Source organism: Pecten maximus, chromosome 1, assembly GCF_902652985.1.
Source record: "Pecten maximus chromosome 1, xPecMax1.1, whole genome shotgun sequence".
NCBI classification, from domain to species: Eukaryota; Metazoa; Mollusca; class Bivalvia; order Pectinida; family Pectinidae; genus Pecten; species Pecten maximus.
Genome location: NC_047015.1, coordinates 5040011 through 5053788, shown reverse-complemented (window position 1 = coordinate 5053788; position 13778 = coordinate 5040011). Strand labels below are relative to the sequence as shown.

The following is a 13778-nucleotide window of genomic DNA, read 5'->3' as shown; positions in this document are numbered from 1 at the left end:
TCCTTTTTTCCCTTTTTTTTTTTTTTTTTTTCCTTTTATAAATCATTAGTCACCTTGGAATACACTGACTTTATATTACTTAATAGGGAATTTGTCAGAAGCAGCATTTCAGATATTACAGCTGTCATTTAACTTGAAAAATTATTACAAGGAATGACATGTTTGAGAATGAAAGATGATCTGGTTTGATGGCCTTAAAGTGATTCCTACTTAATGACCACAAAAGCTGATTCCTAATGACATAGAAGTGTATAATTATTCTATCCTATTAGGATCTGTGGTTTACGAGGGACCATCAACCAGCTCATGGTTTTAATTATGGTGTAGTACTCAGCTGTCCTTTACACATCTCGCTGCTACAGGTATTGATTTCTCCATTGTTCAGTCTTTATAAAATCTGCCTTTTTCTACTTGTCTTTTATCACTTCATGTAATTAGCTAATGAGTCTTGTTTACAGTAGAACCTTGTATGTCACAGCTGTTTACAGTAAAACCCTGTATGTCACAGCTGTTTACAGTAAAACCCTGTATGTCACAGCTGTTTACAGTAAAACCCTGAATGTCACTACTGTTTACAGTTAAACCCTGTATGTCACAGCTGTTTACAGTAAAACCCTGAATGTCACAGCTGTTTACAGTAAAACCCTGTATGTTACTACTGTTTACAGTAAACCTTGTATGTCACTACTATTTACAGTAAAACCCTGTATGTCACAGCTGTTTACAGTAAAACCCTGTATGTCACAGCTGTTTACAGTAAAACCCTGAATGTCACTACTGTTTACAGTAAAACCCTGAATGTCACAGCTGTTTACAGTAAAACCCTGAATGTCACAGCTGTTTACAGTAAAACCCTGTATGTCACTACTGTTTACAGTAAAACCCTGTATATCACTACTGTTTACAGTGAAACCCTGTATGTCACAGCTGTTTACAGTAAAACCCTGTATGTCACAGCTGTTTAAAGTAAAACCCTGTATATCACTTCTGTTTACAGTAAACCCTGTATGTCACTACTGTTTACAGTAAAACCCTGTATATCACTCCTGTTTACAGTAAAAACCTGTATGTCTCTACTGTTTACAGTAAAACCCTGAATGTCACAGCTGTTTACAGTACAACTCTGTATGTCACAGCTGTTTACAGTAAAACCCTGTATGTCACAGCTGTTTACAGTAAAACCCTGTATGTCACTACTGTTTACAGTAAAACCCTGAATGTCACTACTGTTTACAGTAAAACCCTGAATTTCACTACTGTTTACAGTAAAACCCTGTATGTCACAGCTGTTTACAGTAAAACCCTGTATGTCACTACTGTTTACAGTAAAACTCTGTATGTCACTACTGTTTACAGTAAAACCCTGTATGTCACTACTGTTTACAGTAAAACCCTGTATATCACTCCTGTTTACAGTAAAAACCTGTATGTCTCTACTGTTTACAGTAAAACCCTGAATGTCACAGCTGTTTACAGTAAAACCCTGTATGTCACTACTGTTTACAGTAAAACCCTGAATGTCACTACTGTTTACAGTAAAACCCTGTATGTCACTACTGTTTACAGTAAAACTCTGTATGTCACTACTGTTTACAGTAAAACCCTGTATGTCACAGCTGTTTACAGTAAAACCCTGTATATCACTACTGTTTACAGTAAAACCCTGTATGTCACAGCTGTTTACAGTAAAACCCTGTATGTCACTACGGTTTACAGTAAAACCCTGTATGTCACAGCTGTTTACAGTAAAACCCTGTATGTCACTACGGTTTACAGTGAAACCCTGTATGTCACTTGGGTTTACAGTAAAACCCTGTCTATCTGTCCTTAATAGAAGATCCCTATTACAGCATTATATATTACATACAATATTTCTATAATCATCCTTGACTGAGGGACTCAGATACGCTGTACTATAACCTGCTGACTGTGCTGTGTCTATCACTGCTGAGCGCTCTACTCTACTTCTACTACAAAGTCCTCACCGTGGACCCAGGTATCTGATGACTGAGTACACAATGTTGATAGGAAATTACAGATAACGGGTTGGTCGGTAAAGTAGGTGTTATTACAGATAACGGGTTGGTCGGTAAAGTAGGTGTTATTACAGATAACGGGTTTGTAGGTAAAGTAGGCGTTATTACAGATAACGGGTTTGTTGGTAAAGTAGGTGTTATTACAGATAACGGGTTTGTCGGTAAAGTAGGCGTTATTACAGATAACGGGTTGGTCGGTAAAGTAGGCATTATTACAGATAACAGGTTTGTCGGTAAAGTAGGTGTTATTACAGATAACAGGTTTGTAGGTAAAGTAGGTGTTATTACAGATAACAGGTTTGTTGGTAAAGTAGGTGTTATTACAGATAACGGGTTTGTAGGTAAAGTAGGCGTTATTACAGATAACGGGTTTGTCGGTAAAGTAGGTGTTATTACAGATAACAGGTTTGTTGGTAAAGTAGGTGTTATTACAGATAACGGGTTTGTAGGTAAAGTAGGCGTTATTACAGATAACGGGTTTGTTGGTAAAGTAGGCGTTATTACAGATAACGGGTTTGTTGGTAAAGTAGGTGTTATTACAGATGACGGGTTGGTTGGTAAAGTAGGCGTTATTACAGATAACAGGTTTGTTGGTAAAGTAGGCATTATTACAGATAACGGGTTGGTCGGTAAAGTAGGTGTTATTACAGATAACGGGTTTGTTGGTAAAGTAGGTGTTATTACAGATAACGGGTTTGTTGGTAAAGTAGGTGTTATTACAGATAACAGGTTTGTTGGTAAAGTAGGTGTTATTACAGATGACGGGTTTGTTGGTAAAGTAGGCGTTATTACAGATAACAGGTTTGTAGGTAAAGTAGGCATTATTACAGATGACGGGTTGGTTGGTAAAGTAGGCGTTATTACAGATAACAGGTTTGTTGGTAAAGTAGGCGTTATTACAGATAACGGGTTGGTCGGTAAAGTAGGTGTTATTACAGATAACGGGTTGGTCAGTAAAGTAGGCGTTATTACAGATAACGGGTTGGTCAGTAAAGTAGGCGTTATTACAGATAACGGGTTTGTAGGTAAAGTAGGCGTTGTTACAGATAACAGGTTGGTCGGTAAAGTAGGCGTTATTACAGATAACGGGTTGGTCGGTAAAGTAGGTGTTATTACAGATAACGGGTTTGTCAGTAAAGTAGGCGTTATTACAGATAACGGGTTGGTCGGTAAAGTAGGTGTTATTACAGATAACGGGTTTGTCGGTAAAGTAGGTGTTATTACAGATAACGGGTTTGTTGGTAAAGTAGGCGTTATTACAGATTAAGGGTTTGTAGGTAAAGTAGGCGTTACTACAGATAACGGGTTTGTAGGTAAAGTAGGCGTTATTACAGATAACAGGTTTGTAGGTAAAGTAGGCGTTATTACAGATAACGGGTTGGTCGGTAAAGTAGGCGTTATTACAGATAACGGGTTTGTTGGTAAAGTAGGCGTTACTACAGATAACGGGTTTGTAGGTAAAGTAGGCGTTATTACAGATAACGGGTTTGTCGGTAAAGTAGGCGTTATTACAGATAACGGGTTTGTAGGTAAAGTAGGCGTTATTACAGATAACGGGTTTGTCGGTAAAGTAGGCGTTATTACAGATAACGGGTTGGTCGGTAAAGTAGGCGTTATTACAGATAACAGGTTTGTAGGTAAAGTAGGCGTTATTACAGATAACGGGTTGGTCGGTAAAGTAGGCGTTATTACAGATAACAGGTTTGTAGGTAAAGTAGGCGTTATTATTTTACCTGATCTACAGGAAATATTTTAGATCCTTCCTAAAATCCTCAGTTGGCATGAAGTCTTAAAATTTGGTCAGGATCATTAACTGGGTGTAGGAATCTTGATGATGTAGAAATAAGCGGTCTGGCCCCTTGGGGTCACGTGGGTAGATAGGGCAAAATAGAATGGGGATAAGTCTGTAAAAAATCTGTACATATTAAAGTATAGTGATGAGATTTTGTCTGAAGCATTATTTGGTGAAGGGGGCTCATTGTTTCATAAAAGGAGGATCTCCTCACCCCTAGGGGCAGAGGGGTGAGGCCTCATCTGGGAAATAAAGATGGGATATCAAAGAAGAGCGGTTTTCAAATGAATTATCTAAGAAAGCATAGATTCTGATGTTATACATTATAATATTAGTGTAAATGTAGCCTGTGTTTGATGTACAATAGGTCAGACGACCCGCTCTATCCATGATAAGGACACTGGAAAGCCGATGACTATAGTAGATTTGTGTGTTCCTCATCGTAAGATTGATCTGCTGTGCGTCCACTGTAATGTAAGTATAATCACAGCTTGATGTCATCAATTTATATCATTGCTTCACAGATTTGGGGAATTTAATTTAAACATTTGACAAAGATTTGAAATGATGACAACAGTGATGAACTTTCTATTTGTACATTCATGATCATTGACTGGCCGTGATTTTTTTTCATCAGTGGGAATAGTTGCTCATACCAATGTTACATGATCATTTGACTAACACCTTGTAACAATTATATCTACTTGACATCCGATCATAAATTAGCTGACCTGATGTAATAGAAAAGCACTGTAAGTTGTGTGAGAAGTCCTATCACCAGATATTGTTTGTTTATGTTTACAGATTGTCCAATCTCCCCTTACAAAGCCCTGTAGTCGTGTGAGAAGTCCTATCACCAGATATTGTTTGTTTATGTTTACAGATAGTCCGATCTCCCCTTACAAAGCATTGTACGGTATGTCGTGTGAGAAGTCCTATCACCAGATATTGTTTGTTTATGTTTACAGATAGTCCGATCTCCCCTTACAAAGCATTGTACGGTATGTCGTGTGAGAAGTCCTATCACCAGATATTGTTTGTTTATGTTTACAGATAGTCCGATCTCCCCTTACAAAGCATTGTACAGTATGTCATGTGAGAAGTCCTATCACCAGATATTGTTTGATTATTTTTACAGATAGTCCGATCTCCCCTTACAAAGCATTGTACGGTATGTCATGTGAGAAGTCCTATCACCAGATATTGTTTGTTTATGTTTACAGATAGTCCGATCTCCCCTTACAAAGCATTGTAAGTTGTGTGAGAAGTCCTATCACCAGATATTGTTTGTTTATGTTTACAGATAGTCCGATCTCCCCTTACAAAGCACTGTAGTTGTGTGAGAAGTCCTATCACCAGATATTGTTGTTATGTTTACAGATAGTCCAATCTCCCCTTACAAAGCATTGTACGGTATGTCGTGTGAGAAGTCCTATCACCAGATATTGTTTATGTTTACAGATAGTCCGATCTCCCCTTACAAAGCACGGTATGTCGTGTGAGAAGTCCTATCACCAGATATTGTTTGTTTATGTTTACAGATAGTCCAATCTCCCCTTACAAAGCATTGTACGGTATGTCGTGTGAGAAGTCCTATCACCAGATATTGTTTGTTTATGTTTACAGATAGTCCAATCTCCCCTTACAAAGCACGGTATGTCGTGTGTGAGAAGTCCTATCACAGATATGTTGTTTATGTTTACAGATAGTCCGATCTCCCCCTTACAAAGCATTGTACGGTTTATGTCGTGTGAGAAGTCCTATCACCAGATATTTGTTTTTGTTTACAGATAGTCGATCTCCCCTTACAGCATTGGGTATGTCATTTGAGAAGTCCTATCACCAGATATTGTTTGTTTTTTTACAGATAGTCCGGATCTCCCCTTACAAAGCATTGTACGGTATGTCATGTGAGAAGTCCTATCACCAGATATGTGTTTATGTTTACAGATAGTCCAATCTCCTCTCAAGCATTGTAGGTTTATGTGAGAAGTCCAACACACCAGATATGTGTTATTTTATACGGTTCTTAAAGCATTGTACGGTGTGTGAGAATCCTATCCCGAGATTGTTTTTTATGTTTACAGATAGTCAATCTACGTACAAACATTGTACTGTATGTCATGTGAGAAGTCCTATCCCATATATTGTTTGTTTATGTTACAGATAGTCCGATCCCCCCTTACAAAGCATTGTACGGTATGTCATGTGAGAAGTCCTATCACCAGATATTGTTTGTTTATGTTTACAGATAGTCCGATCTCCCCTTACAAAGCATTGTACGGTATGTCGTGCGAGAAGTCCTATCACCAGATTTTTTTGATTTTTTTTTAAATTTTTACAGATAGTCCGATCTCCCCTTACAAAGCATGGTACAGTATGTCGTGTGAGAAGTCCTATCACCAGATATTGTTTGTTTATGTTTACAGATAGTCCGATCTCCCCTTACAAAGCATTGTACGGTATGTCGTGTGAGAAGTCCTATCACCAGATATTGTTTGTTTATGTTTACAGATAGTCCGATCTCCCCTTACAAAGCATTGTACGGTATGTCGTGTGAGAAGTCCTATCACCAGATATTGTTTTGTTTATGTTTACAGATAGTCCGATCTCCCCTTACAAAGCATTGTAGTTGTGTGAGAAGTCCTATCACCAGATATTGTTTGTTTATGTTTACAGATAGTCCGATCTCCCCTTACAAAGCACTGTACGGTTGTGTGAGAAGTCCTATCACCAGATATTGTTTGTTTATGTTTACAGATAGTCCGATCTCCCCTTACAAAGCATTGTACGGTATGTCGTGTGAGAAGTCCTATCACCAGATATTGTTTGTTTATGTTTACAGATAGTCCGATCTCCCCTTACAAAGCACTGTAGTTGTGTGAGAAGTCCTATCACCAGATATTGTTTGTTTATGTTTACAGATAGTCCGATCTCCCCTTACAAAGCATTGTACGGTATGTCATGTGAGAAGTCCTATCACCAGATATTGTTTGTTTATGTTTACAGATAGTCCGATCTCCCCTTACAAAGCATTGTACGGTATGTCGTGTGAGAAGTCCTATCACCAGATATTGTTTGTTTATGTTTACAGATAGTCCGATCTCCCCTTACAAAGCATTGTACGGTATGTCGTGTGAGAAGTCATATCACCAGATATTGTTTGTTTATGTTTACAGATTGTCCAATCTCCACTTACAAAGCCCTGTAGTTGTGTGAGAAGTCCTATCACCAGATATTGTTTGTTTATGTTGACAGATAGTCCGATCTCCCCTTACAAAGCCCTGTAGTTGTGTGAGAAGTCCTATCACCAGATATTGTTTGTTTATGTTTACAGATAGTCCGATCTCCCTTTACAAAGCATTGTACGGTATGTCGTGTGAGAAGTCCTATCACCAGATATTGTTTGTTTATGTTTACAGATAGTCCGATCTCCCCTTACAAAGCACTGTAGTTGTGTGAGAAGTCCTATCACCAGATATTGTTTGTTTATGTTTACAGATAGTCCGATCTCCCCTTACAAAGCATTGTACGGTATGTCGTGTGAGAAGTCCTATCACCAGATATTGTTTTGTTTATGTTTACAGATAGTCCGATCTCCGCTTACAAAGCACTGTAAATTGTGTGAGAAGTGCTACTACCAGATGGACCACCATTGCCTGTTTCTGCTACGCTGCATTGCCAAAGAAAACCGTACCATGTTTGTGTGGTTCATCACGTTTGTGATGCTGTGTATGTTGATCTTCTTGGTTAATATTGGCCTGTACTGTTCTATCGTGTATCCAGATAAGTCAGTAGGAGAAATGTTCTCTTACATGGTCTGGTCAGATGGCTGGGTGTTATCGATGGCTGTCATGAACTTTGGCTCACTAATTTGGGGTATGAACTTGCTGCGTTATCAGTTGAACCTTGTATCTAAAGGTTATACAACAGTGTTTAGGAGCAGTGAGAGTGTCCTGACCTCTAATGAGCGCCTGTTGAATATTATGTATTTTCTCCTGGGATACGAACCCTTTGCTCAAGACCCACTATTTTGTGCACAATATGCTGTCTAAGATCAGGGTTGAGCAGATAAGGCTGACAAAGGCAGGAAATGTTCCCTCAGAGACAGATAAGGCTGACAAAGGCAGGGAAATGTTCCCTCAGAGACAGATAAGGCTGACAAAGGCAGGAAATGTTCCCTCAGAGACAGATAAGGCTGTCAAAGGCAGGAAATGTTCCCCCAGAGACAGATAAGGCTGTCAAAGGCAGGAAATGTTCCCTCAGAGACAGATAAGGCTGACAAAGGCAGGAAATGTTCCCTCAGAGACAGATAAGGCTGTCAAAGGCAGGAAATGTTCCCTCAGAGACAGATAAGGCTGTCAAAGGCAGGAAATGTTCCCCCAGAGACAGATAAGGCTGTCAAAGGCAGGAAATGTTCCCCCAGAGACAGATAAGGCTGTCAAAGGCAGGAAATGTTCCCTCAGAGACAGATAAGGCTGACAAAGGCAGGAAATGTTCCCTCAGAGACAGATAAGGCTGTCAAAGGCAGGAAATGTTCCCTCAGAGACAGGTAAGGCTGTCAAAGGCAGGAAATGTTCCCTCAGAGACAGATAAGGCTGACAAAGGCAGGAAATGTTCCCTCAGAGACAGATAAGGCTGACAAAGGCAGGAAATGTTCCCTCAGAGACAGATAAGGCTGACAAAGGCAGGAAATGTTCCCTCAGAGACAGATAAGGCTGACAAAGGCAGGAAATGTTCCCTCAGAGACAGATAAGGCTGTCAAAGGCAGGAAATGTTCCCCCAGAGACAGATAAGGCTGTCAAAGGCAGGAAATGTTCCCTCAGAGACAGATAAGGCTGACAAAGGCAGGAAATGTTCCCTCAGAGACAGATAAGGCTGACAAAGGCAGGAAATGTTCCCTCAGAGACAGATAAGGCTGACAAAGGCAGGAAATGTTCCCTCAGAGACAGATAAGGCTGACAAAGGCAGGAAATGTTCCCTCAGAGACAGATAAGGCTGACAAAGGCAGGAAATGTTCCCTCAGAGACAGATAAGGCTGTCAAAGGCAGGAAATGTTCCCTCAGAGACAGATAAGGCTGACAAAGGCAGGAAATGTTCCCTCAGAGACAGGAAGGTTTTTATTAAACAATTAATTGGCTTGAATTGGTCTTGATAATGAGGTTTGTCAAATACATTTGTATAAGAAAGAAGCTGGTTATGGTGCTACATGTCTCCTACCAAGCAAGGCTGCACCAAGTGTATTGTGCCAAATGTTCAAAACACACTGAATCTTTAACACAAACTGAACATTATAGATTTCTGGAAATTCCCAGAGAGAACATGACAGGACTATATATATATATACGCATACTTACCTAATTTCATCATTGTTGGTAAGTTACATGTAAAACTGCCATAGTATAATGTGATGCTGAACTTTTGTATTTTTGTGTATTTGTTTTTAGATTTATTATGATTTATTTTTATATTTGTTAAAATTTATGTTTCTTTTCTATATACATTGTATGTGTGTCATTAACTCAAAATTTCCTCTTTTATAAGTTGAAGGTTGTGCTTTTCCATGACTAATGAAGAGGTATATCTGAACTGAACTCTAATTGTGAGGGCTTAGATATGTTTGTGACATTGAAGGACAGCCAGGGAATTTAAACCCTAGTTTGAAGTTTCTTTATTGCTGGAATTTTTCAACATAATGTTTTATAAAAGGATAATATTTTTTTAATTTAATATTTACCGTTGAACAGAAGCTCTAATTGTATGTTGAAGAAAATATATTATGTAGGTTTTCAGTGATTCCAAGTTCAGGGCTCTACTTCCTGTGTAAAGATTGATTTTAGGTACACCTACCCAAAGAGTGAGCTCATGCTGTGGTCTAGAGTCCAGTGTCGTTCCTCCTTTTCATGTTTTATTTTAAACATCTTCTTCTCAATAAACAAGAGGTCCAGGGTTATCATATTTGGCCAAAACCCTGTTGGGATGAATGGAGTTCAAATGATTGTTGATTTGACCTTAGTCTACTTTTATGGTCACAGGGGTCAAATGTTCTAAAAACTTCTCAATAACTGAAAGACCTACATTGTATGCAGGGTTTTGATATTGGGCCATTTGGATGTGGGATGAAGGGCTATCGTGGATTAAATGAATTATCTTGACTTGCTTTCAAGGTACATGTAATTCAAATACTTGTAAATACATTTCTTTCAACAACATCTGTAACTTGTACTTTCAATGTTTACAGTTCAGATTTTTAAATGATATGATGTCAAATACCTAAATCCATTGTTATGATATTAGTCATGCAACAATTACTGAAAAATGGGATTCACGATGAATTATCATCAATTACTTAATTAGCTTAGAAATCTGCATTAATTAAGTCTTCTGACAAAGTTTTCACTTCATCATCTGCAGAACAAGGGAGTGATTCAGGCTCATTGGGCCTCTTGTTAAATCTTGTAAAACCTGAAAACCTCTCGGGCTTTTATCTATCACATGTATGAGTAATTCAAATTGTGATATAATTTTCTCCCACTCTCCACTAATTTGTCAGTTCACTATACATGAGTTGTCCACCTGTACACAAAGGTAGATCTTGGAGGCTGTTCTTCCAAACAGGAAATGAATGACATCACAATATTTTGCGAGATGAATGAAAAAGCAAGCATATTTTCCTGCATCTTCTTAATCATTTCATTTGATGATTCCTTTTGATTTCCATTTGATATTTTATGAAATGATGACCATGATAATCTGTGATATCCTTGACAGAGTTTTAAATTTTGCATTATCGTCTGTTCATTGTGAATCAGAGGTGTTGATATAATTAACTCCTCAAGCTGCTGTGTTGTTGTTGTTTAGTGTTGTTATTTTGATCATTGAGACACCTTGGACATTTAATTTGGGATTGACCAGAGATGTTACTACTGATGCTGTGAGGGTATTTAGGTAGGGAGTAAGGGCCCACTGTGATATGTCATTATTTGGATTTCCTTGACATTGAGTACTGAAGGGGAGGATAGGAACAACCTAAGAACACCTTATAAAGTGTACTGCAACAATCAACACAAAGGTTAAAGATCAATATCAGTAATCTGGAAAAGGTCAATTTTATGGCAAGTAATCTGGAAAAATGTAAAATGACCGTATTCTGAATAAAGGTAGAGTTGAGGTACAGTATAAGTAATCTAGTGAAAGGTCATGTCCAATGGCGGTAATCAGGCCAAAGTTCATACCCAAGGACAGTGATCTGGGTTAAGGTTATGTCCAATGACAGTAATCAGGCCAAAGTTCATACCCAAGGACAGTGATCTAGGTTAAGGTCATGTCCGATGACAGTGTTCAGGCCAAAGTTCATACCCAAGGACAGTGATCTAGGTTAAGGTCATGTCCAATGACAGACTGACAGTAATCAGGCCAAAGTTCATACCCAAGGACAGTGATCTGGGTTAAGGTCATGTCCGATGACAGACTGACAGTAACCAGGCCAAAGTTCATACCCAAGGACAGTGATCTAGGTTAAGGTCATGTCCGATGACAGACTGACAGTAATCATGCAGGCGAAAGTTCATACCCAAGGACAGGGATCTGGGTTAAGGTCATGTCCGATGACAGTAATCAGGCCAAAGTTCATACCCAAGGACAGTGATCTAGGTTAAGGTCATGTCCGATGACAGTAATCAGGCCAAAGTTCATACCCAAGGACAGTGATCTAGGTTAAGGTCATGTCCGATGACAGTAATCAGACCAAAGTTCATACTCAAGGACAGTGATCTAGGTTAAGGTCATGTCCAATGACAGTAATCAGGCCAAAGTTCATACCCAAGGACAGTGATCTGGGTTAAGGTCATGTCCGATGTTAGTAATCAGACCAAAGTTCATACCCAAGAACAGGGATCTGGGTTAAGGTCATGTCCAATGACAGTATTCAGGCCAAAGTTCATACCCAAGGACAGTGATCTAGGTTAAGGTCATGTCCAATGACAGTATTCAGGCCAAAGTTCATACCCAAGGACAGTGATCTAGGTTAAGGTCATGTCCGATGACAGTAATCAGACCAAAGTTCATACCCAAGGACAGGGATCTGGATTAAGGTCATGTCCGATGACAGACTGACAGTAATCAGGCCAAAGTTCATACTCAAGGACAGGGATCTAGGTTAAGGTCATGTCCGATGACAGTATTCAGGCCAAAGTTCATACCCAAGGACAGTGATCTAGGTTAAGGTCATGTCCGATGACAGTATTCAGGCCAAAGTTCATACCCAAGGACAGTGATCTAGGTTAAGGTCATGTCCGATGACAGACTGACAGTAATCAGGCCAAAGTTCATACCCCATGACATTAATCTGGGTTAAGACAGCTCTGTTGTATAATTGTCGTCCTCTGAAAGCTTTAGAGAACGTTTATAAAGTTATGAACCCCAATATAAATGTACAGAGAGTAAGTGAATATCAATTTTACACCATATTTGTGGCGATGCATGTGTTGACCAATGTGTGCACATCATACTTAAAAGTGTGTGTGTGTGTTTTAAATGTGTTAATATTATGGCAGTATGTTTAAAAATTACACAAATTATATATATATATTACAAAGTATATGCAGATTGTGTAGGTGTGTAGGGAACGTGAGTGTGTATAGAATATACAGGTGTGAATGTAGACTATATATATGTTTATGGATATATCATGCGTGTAAATTATCTGTGTGTAGATTTAAGCTAGAGATATGTAGAGATATGTTGTATAATGCTGGTAGAGTGTTGGTCTGAAACAACTGGGCATTACCTAGCTAACTACTACTGTACAAAGTTCAGTGTTACCTAGCTAACTACTACTGTACAAAGTTCAGTGTTACCTAGCTAACTACTACTGTACAAAGTTCAGTGTTACCTAGCTAACTACTACTGTACAAAGTTCAGTATTACCTAGCTAACTACTACTGTACAAAGTTCAGTGTTACCTAGCTAACTGCTACTGTACAAAGTTCAGTGTTACCTAGCTAACTACTACTGTACAAAGTTCAGTATAACCTGGCTAACTACTACTGTACAAAGTTCAGTGTTACCTGGCTAACTGCTACTGTACAAAGTTCAGTATTACCTAGCTAACTACTACTGTACAAAGTTCAGTATTACCTAGCTAACTACTACTGTACAAAGTTCAGTGTTACCTGGCTAACTGCTACTGTACAAAGTTCAGTATCACCTAGCTAACTGCTACTGTACAAAGTTCAGTATTACCTAGCTAACTACTACTGTACAAAGTTCAGTATTACCTAAATACCCAGTACTTAATCATTAATGTGATATGATCATCAGAAATCTCAATAAAATCATGACTTGTGCTGATTGAGTGTTTCCATATGTTTACAATAAAAACAACGTAAATCTTCAGTATGCTTAACAATAAGAATGCATATACCATCATAATTTCTTTAGGTCGCATGATACAAAGTCTCTGTGACCTATTGTGATCACCTTTTGTTCAGTATTGTAAACAATTTATATTTTCGACTTTGTCTCAATAACCTTGTGACCCAGGGTTATATAATAATGTGCCAGTAGCATGCTGGGATTAAGGGCTACCAACTTTGTTCAAATCAATAACCTTGACCTACTTTGAAGGTCACAGGGGTTGAATGTGTAAATCTTTAAACAACTTCCTCATTAACCAAGAGGCCCAGAGCCTTACTATTTGGCCAGTAGCCTGCTGGGATGAAGGGCTACTAACTTTGTGCAAATCAATAGCCTTCACCTACTTTCAAAGTCATGGGTCAAAAGTGTAGAAAATCTTTAAAGGACTTTCTCATTAACCAAGAAGGACAGAACCATGATATTTTGCCAGTAGCAAGCTGGTATTTAGGGCTACAAAATTGTTCAAATCAATGACCTTGACTTACTTTCAAGGTCACAGGGGTCAAAAGTCTTAAAATCTTGAAGGAATTCTT

The 13778-nt window shown here is 38.6% G+C and overlaps 1 protein-coding gene across 2 annotated transcripts in view; it reads left to right on the top strand.

The window, feature by feature from the left end:
- The window catches only part of LOC117322992 (protein S-acyltransferase 24-like), a 28296-nt gene extending 15117 nt beyond the window's left edge, over window positions 1–13179 (top strand). Inside the window, exons 7-10 of one of the 2 annotated variants that reach the window (XM_033877966.1) lie at window positions 1904–1996; window positions 4196–4302; window positions 7416–11281; window positions 12186–13179. In XM_033877966.1, the coding sequence (XP_033733857.1) occupies window positions 1904–1996; window positions 4196–4302; window positions 7416–7883 (668 nt within the window). In that variant the 3' untranslated portion in view covers window positions 7884–11281; window positions 12186–13179. Of the gene's footprint in view, window positions 1–1903; window positions 1997–4195; window positions 4303–4711; window positions 4928–7415; window positions 11282–12185 lie in introns of those variants that run through there. The other variant, XM_033877975.1, reaches the window with a different exon arrangement.
- Window positions 13180–13778: the final 599 nt, after the last annotated feature.